Source organism: Drosophila suzukii, chromosome 3 (genome assembly GCF_043229965.1).
Source record: "Drosophila suzukii chromosome 3, CBGP_Dsuzu_IsoJpt1.0, whole genome shotgun sequence".
In the NCBI taxonomy this organism is placed as follows: Eukaryota; Metazoa; Arthropoda; class Insecta; order Diptera; family Drosophilidae; genus Drosophila; species Drosophila suzukii.
This window is the reverse complement of record NC_092082.1, coordinates 5,122,327-5,150,007: the sequence shown is the minus strand read 5'-3', so window position 1 is coordinate 5,150,007 and position 27,681 is coordinate 5,122,327. Positions and strand designations below refer to the sequence as shown.

The following is a 27,681-nucleotide window of genomic DNA, read 5'->3' as shown; positions in this document are numbered from 1 at the left end:
GGCCAGAAAACTTCAACCCATTTCCACATTTCCCCATGCGGATCCCAGTTGTTAAATTGAATTTCCTTGCTCTTTTGCATAATTGAATTTACTCTCGCCGGGCTTGGTTCCATTTCTATCTTCTGTGACAGTCAACAGATTTTGGCTTTTACTTGCCAAGTCAAAGGCATTTAATGGCATTATGCCAATATGTATCTGCAATGGGTGCCAAACGGCAGCGAGGGAAGTTCCATTTGCCTGGCAAAAATGTAACAAACAGCAGTGAAAAAATGGGAGTAATCAAGACGGGCAAAAAACTTGGCAGACATTTCGTTGGCAGCACTTTTTTAAGTAAAAAGTTTGGCTTTCCAAGGACTTTTGTTGGTATGGGATAATTTTAAAACATCTTCAAGTGGAAGAATGGAGATTATTGATTACTAATTCATTGTCAATACCTTTTTTGGAGGCACTTTATTTGAGAAAGAAGAATATATTCCCTTAGAGTTTCCATATGTAGCAAGCAAAATCACTAAAATTTAGAGCATATAAAAATATTATAAAAAGTTATATTCCGAAAATGAACTCAAATATTTAATAATGAATTATTAATCATTTATCTATCATCAATAATTGGAATATTAATAGTTATTTTTTCGAGTAAATAACCAGTCTCCAATGGAATGGTAACTCACCATAATAAAACCAATAGACTATTGTTCCTTTGACAAATAAATTTGAAAAACACCCCCGCAATCAAAAAACGCCATGTGCAGTTCACTAAATTACCAGCAATACCACTTGCCATTGCGGTAAAATTAAGTCATTAAATACACAAAAAAAGCAGTCAGTGAAAAACTCTGAATAAACAATGGCTAATGATGGCCACAGTAGCCAGTTTCTCTCACCTGCCACGAAAAAACGGGAAAAAGAGGAAAGAAATGTAATTTTCCAACAGGGTAGCAACTGGAGTAACGTGTGGTATTGACCACAAATTAACAGTTGTAACCAAAGAACCCCGCACCGCACCTCATCACTAGAAAACGCAAAACGTTGGCCATAAAAAATGTTACCAACTCGTCTGCAGTGCGTAATTACGGTGCACATTACCAGCACACGGGGATACACATTTGCACTTAATTGTGGCGCTTAATTAGACCAAAAAGGTGCAGACTCGCAGAGACGGAGCCAAAGCCCAAAACCAAAAACCCAGACAATGGCCCAGAGCAACTGACGAGTGTGTCGAGTGGTGTTTGAAGAGTGTTTCACATGCAATTCAATTCAAATGTATTTACATGACATCCCACTCCCGGATTGACAACTCAATTTCGCTTTAATTGTTTGTGCTCGTAATTGTTGTTATTGCTGGTAGCGAAAAGGATTTCATTGCGCTAATGATACTTTTAAGCCCCCAGCTCCTTAACATCAACGTAATTAAGTTGAAAGAGAAACAAGAATCCCTTTAGTGAAGTTCAACGACTTTGAGATAATTTTTACAAAAAGTATGGAACACCTCTTAGACTTGCTTTGTTTTAAAAACTGCATTACCAAAGGCTGCATCCCAAATTTCAACTCTCTAGCTTTAATACTTCCCGAGTTTTGAACGGTCATTGATAGATCATAATATTTTATTGGATCGAAAACGTTCTTTCTATTTATGACATACTTTTCCTTAGATACAATATACCCTTTTATGCGGTATAAGACCTGGAAACCTGAAAATTTGCTGAAATTGTATGCGAAATTCCTGTGAGCCGAACTTCTGTTGAAAATTTTCGGCATATGTCGCATCTTTGCCTTCATTCCCAATCCACATTTCGTATCTGTATCTTGTATCTGGTGGCGCCGCCGCTGGGGGTCCTGTCAGTCCCCCGATTTCTCCCCTTTTTCTCGATGTCTCTGCGCCTGCGCATTCAGTTTAATTTTTATTTCATTTTCGCTGACAATTTGCAGCCGCTGACCATATATATATATAAATACATATAAAAGTCAGGGAAAAAACATTTTTGCAGTGCGTTTTATTTAACGACTTTCGGTCCGGACGCATGTTGCACTTTGCTGTTGTTGCTGTTGTTCATTTGATTATCGCCACTGTCGCCATGTAATTTATTATATTGGCTTAACCGAGTACGCAACCTGGCCCTCTTTTTTATGGCTTTAACCTTTGGGCAACCGCCGCGACGCTGACATTATTTAATTTGTCATTTAATTTTGTTTCGCCTTTTTTTGGGCTTTCTTTTGGGAATCGGGTTTTTTTTCAACCATATGTTCTTCTTGAAATTTGGCAAGAAAGTTCGGTAAGGAAATATCTGTATAAGTGCAGTGACAGATATATGTGCCACTGCGAGGTGTGTTTGACTTTTGGCACACATCTGTTATTTCCTTTAAAAATATGGCTTTAATTTAAGGGGTTATACTTCTCTGACATTAAATTTGTTTTTATAAATTATGGAGGCTTATAAAACAATCATACAAACATGCCAGATAAATATACTTTCCACTTTAGAGTTATATTTAATTTATTGATCAAATTCGCTTACCGTTTTAATCATCTCCTGACCGGTTAATTAATTATCTCGAATTTCATTTAAATCGAAGTATCGCCCACCATGGTCGCACAAAAATTCCAGTGCCAAAAAAGTCGCTAAATCATTTCTTAATTGCTCAATTTGAAAACAAATGCGACCATTTAATTTAATTGTGTGGACTGTTAATTGAGTCGTAGTTTGGCCAGCCGATGCCTTTTATTTCGGCACGAATGCAGTTCCCCTGCGGCCACGCCCCTTGCCGCCCCCCGATACATTTGTTAGATAATGCCAGGGAAACTTGTTGTCTGTTTTCGGCATTTTTGGCCTGGCAATTAAATCCAAAAAAATACAAATAAAATGTATAAGAAAAAAGGAAACTGCGACAGTTTTCGGGGCTCAAATGCTCAGCTGCATTGCCGTGGGCCGGCGATTTTAATGATTTACTGCAGTAGCTGAATAGCTGGACTTTACTGGCTCTCCCACTTTGGCAGGTGGGCCAGGCTAAGCGGTGTCGAAATTTGCATATATGCTATATATACTGTGTGCATTATGCGATAATGTGCAATAAACGTCTGCGAAATCGAAATTATGTCGCTTGCTTTCGGCATTTGAGATACAAGCCTGTTAACTCCGCCGATAAGTCGAAGGTTCAGAAGTTGGAACCATAAATCTTGAGAGCATTTGGCCGAAACGCATCATCAATCATCTGGGCATGCAGATCGATTATTACAATTGCCGACAGACAGACAGAGAGACACAGAAGTGAGTTGGCGGTTGGCGGTTGGCGGTTGCATCTGCGGGCCCTCATTTGTATCTGATGGATGTATCTGCGGCAACCTCCTGCTGCTGCTGCTGTTGCATGTCCATTTCCGCGGAAAACCTCGGCACAGCTGCAGAGCAGCACAACATTTGCTCGTGTCAAGTCCTAAAACTTCCAAGAAAAGCTAAAAACCACTAGCCATGTTCTATGTATGACCAAAAACAAAAAAAAAAGATATAAATGAACCTAAAAAACTAAAGTCCATTGTCTGGCACAAAATTATTTTAATGAGTTGCCAATTAGGTCCGAAAGACCAGTGAAATAGATCAGTCAGGCAGAGGAACGGCTAATAAATACCTGTAAACTGTGAGTGAAATACCTGAAATCAGCCCGATTGCGTAGAGCGGTGAGCTGCGCACACCTGTTGACTGCCAGCGAGTGGCATAAATACGAGTTCGAGTTTATGGATAAAAGGGTTCCAGCCAACCCGTCCTCGGACGGGGCTTGATGTTTTAGCTATTTACGAGTCTTTTGGGGAATTACATTCGGATCGCAGCCTGACAGCATCCGACAGGCCAAAGTCCTTGGTCAAAAAAAGGGGGAAATGCGGAGACTTGGAATGCAGATCTTGCATGCGATAAGCCACTGGAAAATTATGCAAGTGGGGCAGGTTTGTTCCAAAATAATTGTTAAAATTTATGGAAAATATATAAAAATATAAAAAAAATTTAAACCCTGAAAAAAATTTCTACTTTATTTGTTTTTACTTTTACTGGCTTACTAATAACCATAAAAAGTGTAGCCCAACATAAATCATAAATCTTTAAACCATATTTTAATGAAAGGAAATCCTCTCATGGGTAAGCATTTTCCCAACTCGAAAGTTGTTAATTTTAATGCAAATCAGCATAGTAATATATTTTCACTCTAGATTAGCTCACGCATAGAAGTCATGTGGCGATGCTCGACCACAAAAGTCAGTAAAATGCTTTATTTCTTTTCTCTCCACTGGTTAGTTCAATTAACAACTGGAGCTCGTTATACTCATTTCATTTTCCCAGCCTTTGTGTTTTTTGTTTAATATTTTTTGTTTAACACTTTCTGAGGCGCCGCTTATTAACGCGTTTCCTGCCAGCCCCGCCCACATCCTCAATTCAAGCGAAAATTGCTTTTCACTCGCTCCCATTCTGTTTGTTATTAATTACCCAGTTTCCAAAGACGTTACGCATTTACCAGTTTTCGAGGTACCGAGTTCGGGTTGCCTCTTCTTTTTTTTTTTGGCCAATTGAATTATAACGAAGCGCAGACAATGAAAAAGGAAAGGAGTGCAGAAAAAACATAATGGCGTTTGCTTTCATTATAGCACCGGGGCATAGTATAAATATTTAAGCAACTGGCAATGAGATAACAAACGATGAGGGGTTCTCCAAGTTTATAAGCGCGAAAATGGGGTCAAAGGCCAGGGGGCAGGGGCGGATTGGGAGGCGTGACCCAGGAGTACAAGGCAAATGTTGGTAGTCCATTCATCAGTTAGTAGCGGCTAAATTACGTTCATTTCGCTGGCCACCCTCCTGTTTTTGTTTGTTAATGCCCTAGGAAAGAGTTGAAGGCGAAGCAGGTGAAATTTGAGATACAATAGAGCAAAGAGATTGAAAATTATAGAACTAAGGAAAGGGAAAATTAAAGAGCTGAAGGAAAAGTAAACATTCTTATAAAATGGGTCAATAAAAATACAGAAGCGTAAGAAGTAACAAAAGTAATAAAATATTTTAAATGTAACGTAACCAATAAAAAGAAATATATTTAAAGAAAATGGAAATTTTTTTTTTAGTATATCTAAGTTTTAAGATCTTTTTTCCTTATTATTTTCAATATTATATAAGATATAAAGAGTATTAATATTTCGACCTTGTCCCTTTTTCGCAATCTGTTTATTTCATCTTCAATTTCGCTTCGGCTTTTATCAAAAAGATATATAACCCAGCGCAGAAAGGCTAAAGGCGGGTTGAAATATTTATATGCGTGTTGATTTCTGTTTGCTGAATTTAACCTTTTTCCCCTTTATATGGCCGACCGATGCCCACTTAGAGATAACGGACTAGGCGAAAAAGGGTCAAAAACGCAGCCGCATGTGCTGGGCAGTCGGAAAGAGATACAGATACAAAATATATCTGGAGGATGAGAGATGGTAGTGCCCCCAAACTTTTGCCGCCCCTTCACTACCATTTGCGCGCCTCATTTAACTGCGGTCATAAATATTCTAAATCACCAGCGGGGGAAGCGACGTTAACGGCGACGTCAGCCTCAAGTTGTTAAGATAATAAAGTTTGTAATTAATTTGGCATCGTTAAATGCCCCGTACATATGTAAGTGAGCATTTAAGAAAAGTTAAGCCGCTCTCCAGTTGAATTGAAGTCGCTGTATTTAGGAGAATAAACTTAATCGTCTACCAGTCACCACAGGTCGAGGCCTAATTGACTTCACTCACGAATTGAAGAGTTCCGTCTGTCTAAAGATAGATGGAAATACCTGTTGGGTAACAAAGGGAAAAATACGTTTTACACAGGCCATTTCTAGATATAACAAGAGATAAAACATTTTTAAATTAAAATAAAAAAATTTTAAAAATTTTAACTGTATTTTTTAACATGACAAGAAATGTTTTGAATTTCGAAATAAATAAATAAGAAATTTAATTCCATTGGTCTTGCGGTTCTAAATGCGTGCGACCACCCTAGCCTTACTAAAATACATAAATTCACTTTATAAATGTGTTAATATTTCATACTCCGCAACCTATTCATATTCATAACTTTTTATGAATTCATCAACTTTATCGCAATCGCTACATAAAAATTGCATAATCATAAAAGTATTGTTGGCCAAGCCGATTATCTAGTTATAATATGCTCATTACACACACATGTTTTAGATATATCTACGCTTATTTGCATTAAACATTTTTTGTGTGGCTTCCTCTTTTGCAGAAACCGCCGGCGAACTTGGATGGGCATTCACCCTAATCATAGTTTCAATCATATCGGCTCTCATAGGTGCTATTGTAATGGTCATAGTTCTAAGATGTAGAAGGTAAGTCTTAAATATATAGCTATTCCCTACTATTTTTTAGGATCATATATTGCCATTTAAAATATTTCCAAATAGGGAGAATTCGCTTAATGAAAAAGATTTTAATTTACAACCTATATTCCTTTCATTTTGGCGCTTTAAGTTATTTATGGCACCGCTGGTCATACATGGCAATTTCCATAAAACTTTTTGGGCCTTTCTTGAACATGTTCAATTGCAAACAATAAATAAATTCGACTCTTCCCCACGAGAGCTCATAAATTGACCGTTCAAAATTAATTGGCCAAAACAAGCGGCGCATAAATAAAAACGCAAGTAATGAATAAACAGTCACATTTTGGCATTTAGCTAGAAAAATGCCGCAATTAGTCATGATAAAAAAAATGCAAAAAAAATCCACACATATGAAGAGAGAAGAGGACATTCAACTCTTAACCCCTTGGCGACCCCAACGATCCGTCATGTTCCATCGACGGCGACATTTACAACGCCAGACAAATTGAATTTCATATATGTACTTACGAGCACTTTTGTGGAGGGAAACCAACTGGCCAACTCTCGTATTTACGCGAATATCTGAGCTCTGGGATCTGTGTAACTATAAAGATTTACAATGCATTGCCCACACGGGCGGCACGAAGCGGCAACACCAGCAATTCAATTAAACGCCCACCAAAAAATAAACAGATAAACTCTTAAGTGAGTCAACGACAACAACGGTTGAGAATAATCGATGCCGAAAACAAAGGAACATGAAATTGCTTTATTACTTAATTGCTCTTTAAGCGAAACATAGAGCTTTGGCCACAGGCGTTCCTATATGGCCAAAATCGTTGTATCGAGTCTATCAAAAGGCCGTGTAGAGTGGGTCACACACTCCAATCGCCAGATATTTTGCGATTTCGAGTACATTTAAATTTGTTTGGGGGGGATGCCTTCAAAGGGGGTCCGCGGGGGCGGATCAGAACAACACACGCGAGTGCCAAATTAACAGAAATCTTTGTCCAACTCGAATTGGCGGTTGCGCAGGCGCCGCGCTTGTTATTCGATTGCCGCCGTGGGCTTCCAGTTTGAAGTGGAAACGCTGGCCACATGTCGCGTCCAATTAAATTGTCATGTCGTCTTATTTGGCGGCATGTTTGCATAAAATTAATTTTGCAAATTATCCGCCCAGGCCAAATCAAACAAACGCGAAATGCAAACAGGAGTTGAAATGGAGTTGTTTCGATCGACGGCTGCTTACGATTTGCAAAGGGAAACAAACTTGTTTTTATTATGATTGATACAAGCTGATGATGATTGGCTTTTAAAATGTTGTAGTAATAGATTAGTATTATTTAATGAGCTGTTGGTACTACTCTGGGGTTTTTAACAATATATGAAGTTCCATGAAACAAGGATTACAGTCATACACCCCTTGGTTAGACCTAACAACTCCTTATATTTTATATTGAATCAAGAATATGGCTATAAAAAAATATTTATTTAATATTAATTATTTTATTATTATGTATTGTATCACAAAATTGTTCTTTTTAAAATACGGAATATTGTACGTGTGCCGGTAGAGGCTAAGCAGATCTATTCTCTATGCCCTCTTTTTGACACTTATTTAAATATTCATTTTCTAAAAACTTAAAGTAAACAAGTTTAAAATAATTCTTAAAATCTCAAGTACTTAGTAATTAAAATATTTTGGAATTAAGTAACAGTTACAGGCATCAAAGAAATTATATAAAAACCTTAATGACTCAAAATTTCCCAATAATCTATGCAATTTCGCTATATGCAAACTCACCTTTCCTGTGGCAGGTTGTCTCAATCAAGTGCCGCTGGACTCGTATTCTCACGCTTTTTGGACCAAATTTGATTTTGCATTAATCACCTGAGGACCCCCCTCACCTGGCCCCCTCTAAGCCCGAATGTCACGGTGTTTGCCTGGCCGTCAGCCTTAGTCACTCATTTTGGGACTAGTTTTCGCAACCGCTGCTCAGTTTTGCAGTCTGTCCGCCGGTGTGTGGAGCATGTCACGTCGTGGTCGGACGTGTTGGCTGCCAAATTAGCAGCAATTACATGTAATATCGGTTACACTTATTTGCATATTGATGCAATTCTCGATCTGGCCGTAATGGTGCTATAAATTTGCTTGGCACATGTCTCCACCAAGTCACCAGATTTGCATTTGTTTCTGTATTTAGTTTGGCCACCTTAAGTGGCACCTGCCATTCGGATTTTGTGTACTTTTTTTGACAATGTTTGCTCAACGTCTAGACGGGGTAATGTCTTTCCAATGGTCACCAGAGGCTTGTCGGAAAAATTTCAAAGTGCCATTGCAATTGAGTCTCGTTTTTGACACTTGGTTAATTTAAAGGATTGGGAAAATTGGAGTGGCTTTTAATTAGGCGGGCTGAGATTGCATAATATTTATTGAAAAACCATTTTAATTAACTGTTTTGTAAAGCTTATAAAAATGTTAGGACTTACAATTTTTTTAATCATTAAATACAATTTTATTAATTATAATACCAAACTGGTTTGGCTAACTAAATTTTACATCTTTTAAAATTTAAATTACCTTAACTTTTCTTTTGAATTACTTTGTTTGATATTACCCACAATTATGAGTATTAACCTCTTTGATCGTTTTGACCCTTTTAATTTAATCTCTGCTTGAAATACTCCACCTTTCTATATCGATTTCGATTTTCAAGAAAAAACCCCAAGGCCCGCTCCTCTAAAATTATTTTTAGTTTGTCTTTTAGTGTCGAAAAAAAAACAAAAGTCAAGTTTAAACCGCTTAATGCATTTAAGACACAAAAAGGCGTGTTCAATTAGCATGCAAAAAACTCGATCAACTCCAAAAAAAGGCATAAAAACGATCGAAACTACAAGCGCAGAAAATTGAACATAACGCGACGAAGGAAAATCGCAGGAAAATAAGCTGAAAAACCCGAGCTAGGTAAATTAGCGCATAAGCCAAGGCCCCCGAGACAGCGGCGACTGCTTGTTCAATTTAATTGAATTGAGGAGAACAAAAACTACAACTGAAACTAACACTAAAAAAAAAGAAAGAGAAAAACGAATTGGCAGTTGTGGCTCGAGTTGAGTTAACATTATAATCGATCAAGGCAAAGCGAGGGGAAAATGCAGCTCATGCCGCACTGCACTCAATCAAATCGGACAGACGGTTAATTGATACGCACAGATCGAACGTATATATATATATATATATATATCGAGGGGTATATATATGCCCATTTAGGCCCCAGGTTCGTGCCGTTCGATGTGACCCAGAAAAGCGGAGTCAGCAAGTGCAAATATGTAGTTTGGAGAGGGAAAATGAAACGGATTGGAAAATGTGCTCCAGAAAAACAGCCTTAGAAAGCCATGGCAAAACACCTGCCAATTTGAGGTTGGGAACTCAAATCAGTCAGGCCCAAGAAATACAGTCTTTCAGCAGATTTTAAATGTCAGCAGCATCCTCGCTGATTTGTTTTTTCGGCTCTAATCTAATCGCAACAAATGGCGAATGTGTTTCCCAGCAGCTGGATAATGCAATTCCCTTGTAGTCGTTGGGTTTTTATCGCATTAACTTTAGATACTTGGTATTAGCTTTAAACTTTATCGGCATGTCAGTTTGCGTCACACGCAACTCGCCTTTGAAGCATTTGCGTGGCCCAAGTTTGTGTCTTGAGTTATTCGTTTGCCCAAGTTTGTGTCCTAAGTCATTCGTTTTGGCATTTGCCATTTTGTCGCTCGTCGAGTTTGACATTTACTTTATACTAATTTATGCCCGGCAGTCTATTTAAACTCTGTTTATTAATTGGTACACATTTTTCTGTTCTTATCTTTGCAGAATTAAATCAGCGAATGCCAATGGTAAGCGAACAAATGTTTTATTTACTCCAAGTTATTATTTAAATGAGGGGAATGATTTGTTGGGGGTGATTAAATGTGTATCAGCAGGTTATATAAATAAAGAGTTGTTAATGGTTTACTAACTCAGTAATTAAAATGCTAAATTAATTTAAATAGGAAAAGTTAATTTAAATATTTAAACTTTATTATTTAGTTTCCTTTGAGTATGCTTTGTTAAGTGTTTCTTCACAGACGCTTTTTAATTATTTTATTTAAATTTTTCTTTCCCATAAGAAAGTTTCAACCGTCGATTTCTGCCTTCAATATCTCACTTCCTTAAAAAAAAACTGATCACTTTGGCGTTTTTTGCCCAGTCTGATTAATTAGCCAAGCCAAGCCAAGTCAGGTCAGGTTTTTTGTTACCTCCGCTCATCATCGAGGGTCTTGTCTTCTTTTTGCATTTTCATTTCCATTTTTAATTGCATAATTCTGCCGTTGCATGCAATTCAAAGAAATCTTTCATTCTTGCGGACAGCAGTTCCCTTCTGTATTTTTTTTTACCATGGCAACATTTTAATTTGTTTTCTGCGACTGTGGCAGAAGGAAGGCAAAACCAAACAAAACTAACAAAATGAAGACAAATTTTTGACGACAATGCCTGAACTTCACGTTCGTGCCACAAATCAGAGATGCTGCTGCTCCTCCTGCGGCACTCGAAACCGAAATCGAGTGCCACGGGGGATTTAACTGCCCCGGGCTACGTGCTGGGTAAAACTTTCGAGTAAAAGAAAATTTGTAGACAAATTAAGGCAAAGCCAAAACAATTGTCATGGCCGCAGACTTCGTCAAACACGTTTGAAAATCGTGCAGAATGGTTTGAGGAATGGAGGCACTTTTTACTATTTTGATTTAGTTGCTCGACTCTCGATTCTTGCCGCGTCTCGTTGAGTTTGATTTTCGGCAGTAGGCGAATTATTGACAAACGATCCCTTTTTTTCGGGTCGAAATCTTTCCCTTTTCTTCGGCCCCACTCTCTCTTTTTGTCTCTGGAAGGCTTGGCGCCAATTTCACTGTCCGTCTTGTGGGCCCGACAATCGACATGCAGGACAAATTGTTGACGGCATTTAATGTCACAGCAGCCAATTAGCTGTCCCCATGAAAATGCTCGTTTCTTGTTGGTTTCCTTATACTTTTTGTATTTTGCCAAAATGTTTTTGTTGCCCACTTGTTTTTTATTTTCGGCATTTTTCGTTGGTGGTACGCACGGTTGCATGTTGGGCCCAAGCGAAAAAAAAAGAAACAACCCGAGAAACAAACAATCGCCACAAATCGTTAAACTGTCAGCAGCTTTTAAAGCGCGTGATTATGTCCAACTCAACGTTCAGAGTTGAGAGACAAGCGCCAGTTGCCAAACAGTTTTTTTTCGGATTTTTTCCGAGTTGTTTTTGGTACCCAAAGAGAAAATTTTCAATTGCCCAAAAATGCACATTTAAGTGGTGTTTATTTGTTGCAACATTTTTTTCGTAAAGGTGAATTTAAATTCAAATGTAGTGTGTGCAGTTTTTAAACTAGGCTTTTATTGGTGTCATTAAAAAGTGGTTAAACATTTTATTTGTTTTTATATAAAGGTTTATTTACCTGCACTTTTGCGTAAAATGAACATAAAGAGGTTTTTATTACAGGCTATATTTTTATTGGACTAAAAAGTTTTTAGGAGATGAACAAAAAAATATTTTTTGAGTTCCTGGTTAACTACCGCTTGCTCAATAAATTAATTACACACCTTTTCTATAAAAACCTGCAATATTTATCCCTCCGAAACACACCAACATTTTTTTCTAATTTACATATTTAAGCAATCACTGCTTACAATCACAATAAATGGCAATTGCAACATTCGGTGGTGTCAATTTCATAGGAAATTCTTTGAAATTATCTTTGAACAGCAGCCAACGTGTCGTATGCGTAACATGATTTTAATTATGCATACAAAGAATTCACGATAATCAAGCCGCACACAAAAAAATATATAAATAAATGAAAAATGCTATGTGACATTTGTGTGCATTAAACGGAAAAGACGTCGTACTGCGATTGGCATTATCTGGCCGACTATTAAGACTTCATTACACATGTCATATTTGCCATTTGCCCAGCAACACAAAAAATAAGCGAAACCGAGCGTGAAATAACACAAATTAAATTCCAAAGCAAAAGTGCTCGTTAATTTTTCGTTTATTTATTTTTGATTTTGTGCGCTTTTCATCGGAACAAAAGTTGACTGCGAAATATTTTGTTAACAACAATTTGCCGTTTGCAGTTTGCTTGCTGCCGTTCTGGTGACTGAGATAAGCAGGCTAAGATAAGGCAGTTGCGGTAGCTGTAAGATACAGTGGGTATCCAAAAGATATTTTTAGATTTACAATTTTTTGACCATACGTTTGGTTTTTATCTTTAAATTTTATGTACCTTAATGATTTTTTACAGGTTTAATAAAGAGAGAAAATATTTTTAAACTCCCATTTTTAACATTCTAAAAATAATACTCAAAATATCTATATTTTGTATATATTTTGAAATTTTTTTCGGGTAAATCTCAATTTATTTAATAAATACAGATGATTCAGAAGTTTTTTTTTAAAAGAAATATACAAAAATAAATATAAATAAAATCTTAACCTGTTCCAAATTCTAAAAATAAATATAAATATTTTTTTTAATACAATAGCTGGTATAAATCCTTTTAAAAAAAATGTAATGATTTCGGAAAATCAAACATTCATAGTAGAGATATTTTTCTATAATCTTAAACTTTTAGTAAAAGTTAATAGGACTTGTCCCAGTGTGCTGCAGCATTGGGAAACCCGAAAAATAAAAATCGTAAGTGCATTGCAGTTGCAGTCTTAGCTCAGTTCAAATCGCCTCGGACCGATTCAGCTGAGTTAGCTGTGCAGTAGCCGCGGCAACATCGTTAACACGGCGCAAAAACAGCCATTAAAGCCAAGTTCCAGTTGGAGCTGGGTCTTTGGATCTTGGAGTGGGTCTCGGAGTCTGGGACTTGTGTTTGCCGCATTGGTGACATGCACAAAATGCATGTATATGAGCACCTACGTACGATAATTTCGGTTCGGGGGTAATAATCGCCGCAGTCAAAGCCATTGCTGCTGGACATTCGCTTAGCCAGAGTACGTAAATCATAAGCATAAAACAGACTTCGACTCCGTCTTGGCAATGCAAAGTGCACAGGGGGAAAAGTTTGGCATATGCAAATATCTGCTATGAAAAACTAATTTAATTCGATTGGGTGTAATTTGAAATTTAATGAAATGCAATTGAACGTTTAGTAAATACGTAATTGATTTTAAATTACATTTTAGATTCGCATTAAAATAACCTATCAATATGTAAAGGGTATATATTTAGAGATATAAATAAAATTCAAAGAAATACATTTTTCTAAAATTAGACGAGATGATATAACATACTTAAATTTGATTTGATCTGAAATATATTATATACATTTATGAATATTCTTTTTAGTATAACACCTATGTCAGATATAGAAGTTTTTGGTAACGATTTAGATACTGACAAAAATAATATATTCAAGCAATAATTGATACAACACATTTTTTTTAATATTCTTGTTATTTTTAAAAATACCCTAATATTTTTCTAAGTGCATTTGAAACTGCATTATGCATGTACATAACTTGGGAAACCATCGGTCGCACTGTCGCTGCCGTTGCGTATGCACCACGCTAATTAGCTGGATCGCCCCAAGTGGCTCCATCTTTTCCAAGTTAATGAGAGTGAAAGGCGAGTTAAAATAAAAATATATAAAAAAATATATAGACATATTTGCGAGCTACGGCTAGGCAAATTAACTGGGGATGAGTTGGAAATTGGAGACCATGGCGGATGTTTGGTTGTTGAGAACAGGTCTACTTCGTTTACTACCGGCAATTATACGTGTTTGCGTACTGCGATTCTCATTGAGCGTTTGGCGTTAGTTGTCTATAAATTATGAGCTTAATGACGGGCATAGTTTTTATGGAATCCCGGCTATTTGGATTTTGAGTGCCTTTCAGCTCGCCGTTGAGTCACACACAGAGAGCTCCCATTAACCTTCCCATGCCCACTTGGGCATTATGAGATCACATGTGCTGATAGCGGAAAGGAGAAACATTTGGCATTTTCGGCCACTTGGTTGCTGCCACTGTGCCACCACTGCCACCAAAAGCTGCAACCACTCGGTGGTGCAGTGTGGCAGTGGTGCAGTTTGTTTGCCACCTCGCTGCCAGTTGACAGCCGTTTAATTTACGCTTTGTTTGTTTGTTTGTTTCTGTCTTTTGTTCGCGTCCTAAGGTGAATGTTTGATTTATCGCCCGATTATAAACCGAAATGTCATAGATTTCTGCTGCGTTCGATTCGGCTTGTTTTTGCTAAACTATCCTCCCTCAAGAAAATCACAAAATCCATCCAATCATTAGTGGTTATACTTCAATTTTAACAGGTGATTATGAAGAAAAGCTTTTGAAAGTCTTTATTTTTTTTAAACATATCAAGAAAAAATACAAATCTTGTAGACATTTAGATGGATTTTTTCGATTCATTGATATATAAATTAATCTAGAAATATTTAACCAATTATTATAATTTTTTGTATTAATTATAAAATATTCTAATAGATACACTTAATTAAATCCAAATTCATTACCAGATTTACCTTTATTTTTTAATGAAGCAAGTGTCACAGATAATCCGCGCAAATGGCAATTGTAATTTTCGTTGAATATGTAGCTTGTGCAATTATCTCCTACCGGGGGGACAACGTGTCGTATGAGTAACATGATTTTAATTAAGCAAACAAAAGATAGCGAACTCGTGGCTCACCCCTCTGTTCCTTCCCCTTGCAGGTGGTCGCCCGCAGCCTTGGTGGTGTCGCAATAACCGAAACGGTGGCCAAAACCGATCGCCCATCTCGATCAAGCACTCGGCGGACAGCATCCGGCGGCCCACGAGCAACTCCGGCGTCTGGACCTGGTTGGGCGGAAGTCGCCGCTCATCCGCCGGTCCCGACCAGATCGGTCCGCCATCGACGTCGCCGGCGGAGAATCACTACACCCACATGGACGACGCCTACAGTCCGGTTGGCGTGAGCGAGGCCCTCTACGCGGAGCTGGACCGCGAGTCCGTGCGATCCGCCAATCCCTCGTACCAGAATACGGCCTACAGTCAGTGTGGCGAGGTGAGTAGTCAATACTTAGGGGTCTTTAAAAATTAATATGATTTTAATGATATATATGATATTAACCATTAAAATAAAATAAAAAATTATTTTCTTTAATGAAGAGTTTTAAATATGTTAAAACTAAAACTTCCATCATATATAAGGGACTTACAAAAATGAATATTATAAAACCTTCAAAAATAAATAAATCAAAATAATTTTGTTGTATGAGAAATAACAATATATTTAAAAGAAAACTGATCCAAAATTTTTCAAAAGTTTTCAACAGATCGTAACATTATCTGAATATTTTATTTGTTCAGATTAAAGTTTAGGAAAATAAAATTTATTTGGCTTTTTGGTTTCCTATATTGCTTTACTAAATTACTTAAAAAAATAAAAATTTAATGAATTTATAAAATAAACTATTAATAAATAATGACATAAAACCATATCTGGTATTATTTATGACATGGATATTATCAAAGAGATCATAGCATTCCCTCAATTATTTTTTTCCTGTTCAGATTAAAATCCAACAAACTAAAATGTGTTTGGAAGACTGCTTCTCTAAAATGTTATTAATAAATAAATATTTTTTCCTTTTAAATTAAACAATTAAAAAATCATTAAGGATCTCGGGGTTGCTTTGTAAAAATTCTATTGTCAAACCCAAAGAGATATTCTTTTGCCCACAGCTTTAACTTAAACCCATAAATTCCAATCTAATTCTGGAATCCTGCACTTTTCCCCATTGCAGAAGTATAATTACCAGGGCCACGAGCAGGACATTCCCATGGTGGTCTCCTCGGCGCCGAGCAGTGCCTACTACTCGGACCTGTCGGTGACCGCGATGCCCGGCGGAGCGAGTGGCAGTAATCAGGGCGCCTACGAGATTGTCGGACTGAACGTGATGTCGCAGCCGCTGCCCAACTGGGATCATCATGGCGGCGGGGGAGGAGGCGGCGTGACCGGAGGAGCTGCAGGAGCAGCGGCCGCCATCCTTGGAGCGGGCGGTGGTGGGGGCAATGGCCTGACGCCCGGCGAGGCGGCGGCGATGACGCAACGACGAGGTCCTCGACTGGCGGCCATCAACGAGACGAGCACCAGCACTGTGCCCTCGGACTATGTCTAAAAATATATATATATAAAAGTTTGAAATACAAATAATGTGAAATGTTCAGCGAGCTTAACACGTTAATGGGATATAATCGTACGTTATATACACCCCCCTAGTTATAAGGTTACATTTACATTATATTTAACACTTGTATACCACTTAGTGCTTAGCGTGGACTCGTGTCTTTGGTTTATGTCTGATTTGTAATCTGAATACGTTACCGATATAGGGATATATTTATACACACTTACAAGGCGAGAATGTATTATATGTCTAGTTTTTATATAGTCTCTAAGCAACGATTTAATCGTGGGTGATATTTAGCCTAAAAATATGCTATATTCTTATGTTCTGTGTACTTTAAAACATTTTCTAAAAATGTAAAATCGACAACAAACGCATTTTTCATAGGCTAAGATAGGTGACGATGAAAAAGGACAAGAAATCGTATTTCCCCCCAGGATCAGTACACGCAAATATAGAAACGATATATACATACGAATACAACATATTTATACACTCAATATTTACAGCAGCCGAAAACGCATTTAGCTCACCAACATATTTATATAAATAAATATCTATAACAATAACTGAGGAATCATATTTACAACGATTTTAACGCAACAGATTTCACCATATTTACCGGGGGAAAAGATCGTGGCACTTCATATCATTTACCACACCATTATACATATGTATGCATAGCTATCTATATACTATACCATATACAATAAACAGACTCACGACCCTTAGCAGATGTACTTTAGTTCTTAGTGACTCTCGCCGGGATGCGAATCCCTGGCTGATTAATTTAATAACACGCAAGCAAACACACACACACAATTCCTGTACATTATTGTTTTAGTTGAAAATATAATTAAACAATTGCTATTTACATTCTGAATCCCAAATGGAAGTGTTTCTTTATTGGTGGAATATCATATTGTATAGTAAGTACAATGTCATATTGTTCAGCAAGTATTTTAATTCTTAAGTTTATTATTGTCGTACAGTAAGTACAATATCATGTTGTTCAGTAAGTTTTTAAATTCATGAGTATTTTATTGTCTCTTTGAATAAATATATAATTTAAAAAATTACAATTTTATGGCAAACATATTTTAAATAAAATTATTTTAAACACAAACACAAATATATTTTACATAAATAAATTAAATTATTTTAAAAAGTAACAAACAAAAAACAAACACATTTAAAATATTGTTTTTTTAAATATCAAACAACAAACATATTTTAAATAAAATTGTCTTAAAAAGTAACAAACACAAATATTTTGACTTAGACGGCACAATAAATTATAAATTATCGAAGAAAAGGTGTATAGACCTTACATTGCATAAGTATATAATATTAGATATTACTACATTTATAAATGTAGTTCGTTAGGATATGATTAATTTTAATTCTGTTGATTATTTTTATAATTAAGATATGAGTGTATTTAATTTCGTTGATTTATTGTCATGAAGGTAATCGAAATAGCTTTTTAATCCATGCTAGTCACTTGCATAATGTATATATATACTGTCTTCTGAGCACCATCCAATTCGTTGATTTTGCGATGAGCTCGCAGGACAGATGGTTGTATAAACCGTATAAACCTCTCGCCGCACTTTTGACCCGTTTTGGTCATCTTGTGGTAATTTAGTCAATTTAATTCCTTTAATTATTGTCATAATTGTATAAAGGTAATTGAATCCATACTATTCACTTGCATATCCTGAGATATATATCATTAGATATGATTACTTTAAGATATGAGTGTATTTAATTCCGTTGATTTATTGTCTTGAACGATATCAAAATAGTATTTTAATCCATACTAGTCACTTGCATTTCATAAGATAGATATTATTAGATATGATTACATTTATAAATGTAGTTTATTAACTCCGTTGATTTATTGTCATGAAAGTTATCAAAATCATTTATATCCATGCTAGTCACTTGCATTTCATAAGATATATATCATTAGATATGATTACATTTATAAATGTAATTTATTAAGATATGAGTGTATTTAATTCCGTTGATTTATTGTCATGAATGTAATTGAAAGGGCATTTTAACCCATGCTTGTTATCTGCATGATAGTAATTGCTGTCGTCTGATCCTGATTCGATTCGTGAATTTTGCGATGGGTTCGCAGGGCAGATGGTTGTATAAACCTCTTGCCGCAATCATGACACTCAAAGTTCTTTTCGCCCGTGTGGGTCATCTCGTGGTACTTCCTGGTACCCGAGGTGGCAAATCTCTTCTCACAATAATTGCAAGCGTAATCTCGGGCCTTTTCATGAATGGCACGAACATGCTTATTTAGACTCGTCGAACTATTGCAGACTTTGGGGCATTCCTTACAGGACCAGGTCTTTTCCAGAGTATGGAAGTTAATGTGGAGTCGAAGCTCATTCTTTGTTGTCTTCTTTAATCCACAATAGGGGCAGCTATAGTTCTTAATACCCTGATGGCGCATCATGTGTATCTTGAGTTTCTCTTTGGTATAGAATCGCAAAGTGCAGTCCTGCATTTCGCAGGCATACGGCAGCACCATCTGATCGTCATGTGTGAACCGATGCTGATTAAGGGCGGATGCGTTCTTAAACACCCGGCCGCAGAATTCGCATATGTGTGTTTTTATAGGTTTGCCTATATCATGGGCCTTGCTCAGGTGGTGTTGGAGCGAAGTCTTGTGCCGGTACATCCTGTTGCAGCCCTCCTCCATGCAGACGAACCGAGTGCTCTCCTCCGAGTGCCACAGCTCGTGTTGCCTCAGGCTTTCGTAGCGGTTGAACGCCTCGCCGCATCCCGGTTCCGTGCAGTGGTACAGCATGTGTCCCTCGTGCTCTTTCTTGTGCAAGAACAGGCGTCTTTCATCCTTAAATTCATCGCTGCAGATATCGCACTTGAATCTGAGTTGCGAATATTCCTAAAATCAAAAGGGACAATTAAGTAAAGGACACAAAAGGTTATCGGGGGTGCCACAGAAGTCGCAGAGTGTTCATTCGGCGTTAGATTCTTATGTAATTCAATATAAATTAGGGGTGAAGTGATTTCTGTGACACCCCTGATTGCTCTAGTTTAATGATACATTCAATCGTATGTGTAGAAATCTAATATACCAACTCACATCCTTAGCTTTGGTTTGGGGTTCTACTTTTTTGGTGGTGGTTTTCTGCATCAATGATGGGGATGAATTTTCGGGACTCAAGTTTCTATCGCAAATAATTAACTCTGGGGCTTCGAAGAGGGGTTGGATCACCTGAACTTCCTCCAGCGCCTCCTCGCTTTCGTGCATGTGCTCCAGCTGCTCCACCAGGTCCTCCACCATGTGCGTCAGCTCCTCCTCCTCCTCCTCCTCGTCGTCATCTTCCACCTCAAGAACGGGGTTTCGCCGGTCGATTTTCTTCTGGCTACACAGACTTATCTGTCGCCACTTTCTATCGGCTATAATGCACAATGCCCGGAAGGAGTGGAACTTCTCTAGGAGCTCGTAGCACTCGGAGCAAATTTCACTGGGAAGGATGTCCTGGTCGTCGGGATCCACTACCAAATTAGTGCATTCGGAGAACTTGACGGCCAGGTGTGGCTGGTGCAGCAGATTGTAGGCCTCGTCGTCGCTGGCCACTCCGCAGGAGCACACGCGGCACTTGTCCAGGTGACCCATTGAATAAATTAAAGACTGGTTTTTTTTTTGGGATCTAAAAACAGTTGAGTTAGGAAGTTGAGAAGGAAATAAACTAAAATTGGCGAGCAAATTTCTTATCTACTGCTCTGCTTCTTCTTATATGTATGTATTGTTTGTGCAGAAAACAGCTGATAGGGCTGGCAACTATCGTTGATAGCGATGGGTAAAAGGAAAACGTGACTTAGGAGTGACAAAAAATGTAACAAAATTCTTGTACAAGTTAAAAACCAGAAAAATAATAATAATAACAAATTAATTGAAATATTCTTTCCGTAATTGATAGAAAAATATCTTTTTCTCTCTTTATTTTATAAAATGGAAAATTATAAAATAATATTTAGCCATTATTTTTATCAGTGACTCATCCACGGCGCGACTCACCCGTTGCCCATCCCTAGCACCCTTTAAAAAATCCCATCTCTAATGGGGGGTGTATAAAAAGTTGTGTTGCCGCAGTTTGTTGTTTGTTATTTTTTCGCAAAACAATGGATAATTCGAATGGAATTCACTATATTGAGCTATCCCCCAATCCCATACGTTTCGATGCTGTTAGCCAGCTAACAAATGTGTTTTTCGATGACTCCAACAAGCAGGTACAGGAAAAACAACTTACCAAATCGAATTAGGAGGTGCTAAAAGTAATATCTTTCAGATATTTGCTGTTCGCTCCGGAGGAGCCACGGGTGTGGTGGTAAAGGGACCCGGAGCCACCGAGGACACCGTGATCTCCTTCTGCATGAATGACCGCGGCGGAGCTATACGTTCCATTAAATTCTCGCCGGACAATCAAGTCTTGGCCGTTCAGCGAAAGGAAAATGCCGTGGAGTTCATATGTTTTCAGGGTGATCAACCTCAGCTGCAGGAGATTATCACCCACCAGGTGAAGACCATGATCCATGGCTTCGTCTGGGTCCACAATCGAGAGGTGGCCTTGATTTCCAACACAGGTGTTGAGGTCTACACCGTAGTTCCGGAAAAGCGACAGGTGCGCTCTGTGAAGTCCCTAAGCATTGGGATCAAGTGGTTCGCCTGGTGCTGCGATGCCAATGTGGCTCTGCTCTGCACCACCGAGGGAAACTCCCTGATTCCAGTCCTGGTCAAGCAGAAGGTCATCACCAAGCTTCCCAAAGTGGACTGTGAGTGGTTCATATACTTTTCTTTGATCTTCTTTACATATAACACTCCCCAAATCTTACCTTTCAGTGGGCAGTCCGAGTCGTGATGTCCAGGAGAGCAAGGTGACCTTGGGCCAAGTGTACGGTGTGCTGGCCGTGCTTATTCTGCAGTCAAATAGCAGCACTGGGCAGATGGAAGTGGAGGTGCACCTACTCAACGGACCTGGTTTGGCGCCGCGCAAGTGCCATGTCCTTCGCTTGAGTCTGGTGGGTCGTTTCGCCATCAACACGGTGGATAATCTGATTGTGGTGCACCACCAGGCTTCGGGCACGTCGCTGCTATTCGACATTTCCCTCCCCGGCGAGGTGATCAATGAAATAACCTATCATACGCCCGTAACCCCAGGACGCTCCATTAAACCTTTTGGCCTGAAGCTACCTTCGCTATCGCCCGATGGACAAATCTTGCAGTGCGAGTTGTGTGGGTATTATAAGAAGCCACCTAAGTTCTTGATTTGATCATTAATCCCTTGCAGATTCCACCCACTGGGTACTGTTCCAGCCAAATATTGTAATAGACGCCAAGTTGGGCTGCATGTGGTTCTTGAATCTCTGCATAGAACCTTTGTGCCAACTTATTGCCGATCGCATTCGACTTACGGAGTTTTTGCTGCAGCGCAGCAGTGGCAAACAAATGCTTTTAAAGGTTGTAGGCCAGTTGGTTGATGATCAGTATAAGGGAACGCTGTTGCCAGTGCTAGAGACCATCTTCAGCAGGATTAACAAGATATATGCGTAAGATTCCGGTCACTTAATAACATACCTACTCTTTAAACACATATATTTATATTTCAGCTCCTGGGTTCAGTTGGAATTGCAAAATCAAACCGCTCAGCCCTCAAATGTAAAGACTTCCACCTTGAAACAAAGCACACCGCCCATTGTGCTTATCGAGCAAATCGATATGGTACAGATCTTTCAGCGGATTGCTCGTCGGCCGTACACGGAATCAATCCTTATGCTATACTTGCAATCCCTAAACAAGTTTAACATTGCCGCCCAAGAGGAGCTGAGCAAGATGATCATCAGCGAGCTGATCAACAATCGTAGCTTTGACACTTTGCGACGCTTGGTCAGCTATTCCATGCTGCTGGAATCCAAGTCGGTGGCCTGCTTTTTGCTAGCCCATTCGGATGTGGATACGGCCATATCCCAGGTGGCCATCGATATGCTGGGCAGGATTCAGGCTCATGAGGTTGGTACTTATAAATTATTATCTTCTGTCTTACTTATACTTTGAATGTTTTCCAGATCATTATTGAAGTTATGCTGGGTCAGGGCAAAATAATTGATGCCCTGCGACTGGCTAAAAACTCGCTGGGTCTGGATAAAGTGCCAGCTCGCAAGTTTCTGGAGGCGGCTCACAAGACAAAAGATGATCTCATCTTTCACAGCGTTTTCAGATTCTTCCAAATGAGAAACATGAAACTGTATGAGACCTTATCTTTTCCCAAGGGTAAGCAAGGCATTTTTAAATTGAATCATGCAACATTTTTAACATATTTTTTTCAGCTGAACAATGCACAGAGTTTATACAGCATTATAACAACACTTTTCCTGCGGATAATCCTGCCAGAACTCCAATAAGTTAGGGACAAGGGGAGAAATTTGTAATTTGTGATTATTGTAGTTAAAAGTGTGCTTGAAAAGTATGCATATACTTTTGTATTATCTATATTTCTATGTAAATTATAGCTTTTGAATTCATTAATTATTTTATACAAAAATAAACTAATGACTCAACCAATAATGGAAGCCTTCCCATGAAAATACGGATTTATCATGCAATTTCTTTACTTACACATACGATACATAGAGTTGTACAATAAATACATAGAGGAATAATTGGAATATACAAACAAATAAGAAGCAAGCTAAGTGAATCGCCTTGGCGGTGCCTTTAGCTGCAACGCCCCCATTTCCAGGGACGAGGAAATGCTGATTAGATTTCTGCTTGGCCGCGGCAAAACAAGACTTTGATCCGGAATAGTTGTAAAGCACCGTGGACACTCTTCAAACTGCGTCTCCGCCTCCTCCATGCACTCCTCGTGCAGGCCATGACCACATCCGCCCAAGATTAGCACCTGGCTGTGATCGTACAGCCGCTGGCGGCACATAGAGCACTTGGTGGTGGTCACCCAGAGGCCACGACGCGCGTGTCGGAAACGCTCCGCAAACTGGAGGTGAAGACTTTGGCACAACATACCAGCGGAATGTCGCAAACCCTCCGTTTGATGCCGCGAACTATCCAGCATGCCCATCAGTAGATCCTTAATATCACCAAAGCTACTCGACACATTGTGGGTGTTCATAATCAATTGCACCAAGTTGTGCAGATCGATATGCTGCGAGGCCTCGTGCAGCAAAGATTTGGTAATGGACTGCAGCTCCTGGAGGGGCAGAATATATTGCAATAGAACAAACCAACAGCGCTCCAGTTCCTGAGTTGGCAGCGTAGTCACAGACCGACCCAGGAGAGCACAGATTTCCTGCGCCTCCTTGGCAGCCTCTTCGCCAGCGGCCGATTTCAGCAGATCCATGGACAAGTCGAAGGCTTTCGCATAGCTCTCCTGCATTTCATACAGATAAATCACAGATCGGTTTAGGTGATGGCTTTCAGCTATGGCAATGGCCTTATCCAAGCGATAGCCCGAATTGCATACAAGGAATTCTTGGACAACAGCAGCAGATTCCATTTTACAATACAGCTCGAATAGCAACTCCAATTGACTGGCTTCTAGTTCACTTCTACGATCATTGAGGCACTTGAGGAACACATACAATAAAGCCTCCTCCCTTCTCAGCAGATCTAAAAGCTCATTAATCTTTTCGGGATAGTGCAAGGCCAAAATGCGAGTAGTTTCCTTGGCATTAATCTTTAGCAGCTCTTTAAGATGCCTTCTCAACTGCCGGTAAATGTATCTCTCTGGAGTAGCCACATGGCGCTCCATATAGGCAAACATGGTCTCATGCCTGGCTTCATTTCGGATGTAGCAATCCAGGATGGTATCGTATCGCTCAAGCTTCTCCAGCAGGTATTCCACCACACAATAGCACCTGGCCCGCTCTGCCAATTGTAGCTGCTCCTCATCGCTGCTGATCTCTGCCAGGCAGTTGGAGGAGAGCAGCTCATGCCAGGCGTTCTCCCGCTCGGAATGTTGCCGACTGCTCTCGTTGGCAATCTCCTCCTGCGCCAAGTGACTCAGGACTCGTTCCAAAAGCTGCCTGTCCCGCGGCAGGCACTGCATTGAAATCTGCTGGGCAATAAAGTTCAGCAGGCAACCAATCTCCGCCCACTGCAAAAGGAGAATAAATTTGTTATTATCAGTGATCAGACATTGTTAGTAATTGAACTCACCGTTGCATTCTCGGGCGACATTATCTCCAACAGCAGATTGATAATTCTTTTGCGATGCGAGAGTCCCAGCTCGTGGCTAAATTCTCGTTCCTGGAACGCCAGCGATATCACGTTTAGCGTTTCCCGCGTGTCGAACTTGAGGAGAGCTCTAAGGTACGGATAGGGCATCTCATCTCCGGCATTCTCCTTGGATTGCTGCGAGGTCAGGCAACGCAGGACATCGTGCTTGACTTGATGCACCAGCTCCACGGGAATTTCCCCGCTGGGATAACCCCTGCCTGCCAGACAACTGGACACGTAGACCAGCAGGCAATTGCCCAAATCCGTTTCCTCGGGAGTCACCAAGGGCAGCAGCTCCGTCAGCGCCGCCGTGTAATCATTCAAAGCTTGGGTGTTGAGGTAGATCTGGGCTCTATACAAACGATGCTTCTTCACAGCCTTCAGTACCTGGTTTAGGTCCAGGCACATCCAATCCAGCTTCAGGATGAGCTGCTCCAGTTTGGCAGGCGAGTGCTCCAGCCAGTAATCCACCAAAGCTTGGGAGATCACGGGATTAACACTATGAATCGTTTCCTTTTCTATGTGTTCGGAAATATGCTGTAGGAAAAGCTCAGTGCTGCTGTTGTGCAACTTTTCCCACAGCTGCGTCCAGAGGAGGTCGAGTTCACCGACGGTTATTAAGCAGTTGACAATGGCACCGAGACAATAGTCGGGTGCCCGGGCGGAATTTGCGATGTACTCTTTGAAGAGCATGATGATACGCTCTTTGGCTTGGGCACGTTTCCTGGGTCGATCCACGGAGGCAAGGTAGCCATCCAAGGCTAGTTGGCAGGCTTCTTGCCAGCGATGGTGTTTTACCTGTACGGGAAAGATTTAATGTCTTAATATGTTTTTAAAATCCCTAATTATGATCTCACCAGGTAGCTAATCCTCTCCGACCAAGTCCTAACTCCAATAATATGCAGCGATCTGGCTCCCAGAACATACAGTTGCGTTCCTCGTGAAACCACCGAGTTATAACACGCATTTGAGCCAGCTAAAGCGAAGGCAGGCGACACATTTCCACCGGTGGCCAGCCCCTTGAACTGCGCCGATCCGTAAACCAATCCTGCGTTGGCCATATCCATGCATTCGAGTTCCTTACTGGATCGCACGTCCACCAGGTGAAGGATCTCCGCCGTGTCCAGCGAGGCAACGCACTTTGGTCCCAACCAGTGGGCAGATAGCAGGCTTCCTTGCAGCTGGACATGGCGTAGATACAAGAGAGTGATCCTTCCATTCGAGACGAAGAGTTGGTGAAAGAACAATTGGTTTCCGCGGCCCACAACAATTACGGGATCCACGGAACGGGATGTATCAGCCGCTTGAATGAGGACCAAATGCCAGGCGAGAAGAGGCAGGCAATCTGGAGGTCCCTGAAGCACATGGTACTTGATGACCCTTAATCTTGGTCGTACGGTGACTATAAAATACTTGGACAACGTGGCCAAGGCTACAATGCAGTACTGGTCCAGTTCATGGCGACCCTGGGCATCCATTATCAGGGGTTCCACGGCGCAGACTTCCCCGCGAGCGCCGGAAAACAGGCATCTAGACTGGCAGCCCCGGATGCCCAGTTTCCGGGTGAAACTAAGCGACCACACTGAACCTCCAGCATCTGCACACAGGGCTAGAGAAGATCTGGAGGTCCATTTGACGTGTAGGACGCCTGTATTGGGGGTTATCACATCGAACAGCTCTCGCAGGACATCTCCTGTATGAGTGTCCATCATGGCAACCAATCCTCTGGAGTAACCGGTCAAAAGCCGGGTGGAGTCTGCATTAAAGGCCATGCTGGCCACCGCACCCTGGCCATGTTTGTCTTGGTGGGCCCACTTAAGCGTTTGGGTGACGTCGAAGTTCAGGATGTGTCCATGGGAAGTTCCAACGGCTATGAAAGCGGCCACGGCACAGGAACTGGCTGCTCCGGCATTCACACGTTCCGCGGCAGAGGAAAGTTGGGCGGAGATGCCATGTAGTAGTGTATATCTCATAATGGAACCTCCGCCGCCTCTGCCATCCGTCCTTATCGTGGAATCCTCGCCTATGGAGGGCGTGGGCGTGGCATGGGGCACCGGCATGCCCAATTCGGAGGCCACATCCGAATCCGCCTCGAATTCACTGAGCACCGCCTCCAAAGTGGGCAGCACATCGGTGGGCGGTATGGCAAACTCGGCGTCATCCAGCTTTAATGGGTTAAATCAAGAGAAATCGTTAATTGGGTTAATATCTTACGGGGGCAATCCCAACTCACATCCTCGAAATCCAGCTGCAGAGATTCGGCCAGCAAGCTGTCCGTGGAACCGCGCTCCGATTCTAGCAGAGATTGCAGCGACGGGGCCTTCAGCTCCGACATGCTCCCGGTTCTTTCCTGGTCCAGATCCCTCCCCCGAACTTAAATTTTAAGCGATTTTGTTTTTATCAATGAGTTTTTTACGCCCATCAGAGGAATGTCCACTCGCTCGCAAGCCGGAATCTTCGGTTCTTATCGGGGTTTCCTATCGATGTTTTTAGATAACATTACATTTTAAATTGCAGTTATTATAGTACCGGACTATAAAATAATAATGGAAATGCAAATTTTTTATACAAAGAAGCCCAATTTAAGATGTACATTTATACATACTTTTTGAAATATGTAGTGCCAAACTTAAAGCTTATTCCTGACTAATTTTCATATTAACAATTGTTTTTTTTGCTAATTTATGCTATACAAATAACTAAAAGGAACTAATTTATGCTTAACCAAATACATTAGTTTCGCTCTTTTAACATGAATATGGATACAACGCTTAAACTGTAAATATATATACAAAATTCTGTGTATATTTACAT

At 40.0% G+C, this 27,681-nt stretch overlaps 4 protein-coding genes across 6 annotated transcripts in view; 2 read left to right on the top strand and 2 right to left on the bottom strand.

The window, feature by feature from the left end:
• LOC108012295 (uncharacterized) overlaps positions 1 to 17,479 on the top strand; it is a 65,617-nt gene extending 48,138 nt beyond the window's left edge. For both annotated transcript variants that reach the window (XM_065864391.2, XM_017077597.4), the window contains 4 exons: positions 6,252 to 6,354; positions 10,211 to 10,233; positions 15,132 to 15,463; positions 16,206 to 17,479. In XM_065864391.2, coding sequence (XP_065720463.2) covers positions 6,252 to 6,354; positions 10,211 to 10,233; positions 15,132 to 15,463; positions 16,206 to 16,580 — 833 coding nt within the window. In that variant the 3' untranslated portion in view covers positions 16,581 to 17,479. The remainder of the gene's footprint in view (positions 1 to 6,251; positions 6,355 to 10,210; positions 10,234 to 15,131; positions 15,464 to 16,205) is intronic.
• Positions 17,460 to 20,380, bottom strand: LOC108012423 (gastrula zinc finger protein XlCGF46.1). 2 transcript variants are annotated; one of them, XM_017077785.4, is made up of 2 exons: positions 19,849 to 20,380; positions 17,460 to 19,515 (listed from the first exon to the last, which is right to left on the bottom strand). In XM_017077785.4, exons 1-2 carry the CDS (start codon positions 20,251 to 20,253, stop codon positions 18,655 to 18,657), a joined length of 1,266 nt encoding a protein of 421 aa, XP_016933274.2. In that variant the 5' UTR covers positions 20,254 to 20,380; the 3' UTR covers positions 17,460 to 18,654. The 2 variants fall into 2 exon arrangements, with proteins under 2 accessions (XP_016933274.2, XP_016933273.2); XM_017077784.4 differs by having other exon boundaries at positions 19,717 to 20,377.
• Positions 20,381 to 20,692: 312 nt separating this feature from the next.
• Positions 20,693 to 23,225, top strand: Bulli (regulator of MON1-CCZ1 complex protein bulli). The gene is made up of 7 exons (XM_017079060.4): positions 20,693 to 20,867; positions 20,927 to 21,410; positions 21,478 to 21,870; positions 21,926 to 22,184; positions 22,245 to 22,644; positions 22,701 to 22,905; positions 22,962 to 23,225. The coding sequence occupies exons 1-7, from the start codon at positions 20,760 to 20,762 to the stop codon at positions 23,039 to 23,041; spliced, it is 1,929 nt and encodes a 642-aa protein (XP_016934549.2). The 5' UTR covers positions 20,693 to 20,759; the 3' UTR covers positions 23,042 to 23,225.
• Vps8 (vacuolar protein sorting 8) lies at positions 23,220 to 27,319 on the bottom strand. The gene is made up of 4 exons (XM_036815164.3): positions 27,101 to 27,319; positions 25,725 to 27,032; positions 24,808 to 25,665; positions 23,220 to 24,745 (listed from the first exon to the last, which is right to left on the bottom strand). Exons 1-4 carry the CDS (start codon positions 27,200 to 27,202, stop codon positions 23,324 to 23,326), a joined length of 3,690 nt encoding a protein of 1,229 aa, XP_036671059.2. The 5' UTR covers positions 27,203 to 27,319; the 3' UTR covers positions 23,220 to 23,323.
• Positions 27,320 to 27,681: the final 362 nt, after the last annotated feature.

Excerpts from the sequence above, each read along its gene's own strand:
- LOC108012423 (XM_017077784.4), bottom strand. The coding sequence starts at position 20,253 with ATGGGTCACCTGGACAAGTGCCGCGTGTGCTCCTGCGGAGTGGCCAGC. Across the intron at positions 19,516-19,716 it reads CCCAAACCAAAGCTAAGGAT|GAATATTCGCAACTCAGATT; the intron begins GTGAGTTGGTAT and ends TTTTGATTTTAG.
- Vps8 (XM_036815164.3), bottom strand. The coding sequence starts at position 27,202 with ATGTCGGAGCTGAAGGCCCCGTCGCTGCAATCTCTGCTAGAATCGGAG. Across the intron at positions 25,666-25,724 it reads CGGAGAGGATTAGCTACCTG|GTAAAACACCATCGCTGGCA; the intron begins GTGAGATCATAA and ends TTTCCCGTACAG. Across the intron at positions 24,746-24,807 it reads TGTCGCCCGAGAATGCAACG|TGGGCGGAGATTGGTTGCCT; the intron begins GTGAGTTCAATT and ends CTCCTTTTGCAG.
- Bulli (XM_017079060.4), top strand. The coding sequence starts at position 20,760 with ATGGATAATTCGAATGGAATTCACTATATTGAGCTATCCCCCAATCCC. Across the intron at positions 20,868-20,926 it reads TCGATGACTCCAACAAGCAG|ATATTTGCTGTTCGCTCCGG; the intron begins GTACAGGAAAAA and ends AATATCTTTCAG. Across the intron at positions 22,906-22,961 it reads GACCTTATCTTTTCCCAAGG|CTGAACAATGCACAGAGTTT; the intron begins GTAAGCAAGGCA and ends TATTTTTTTCAG.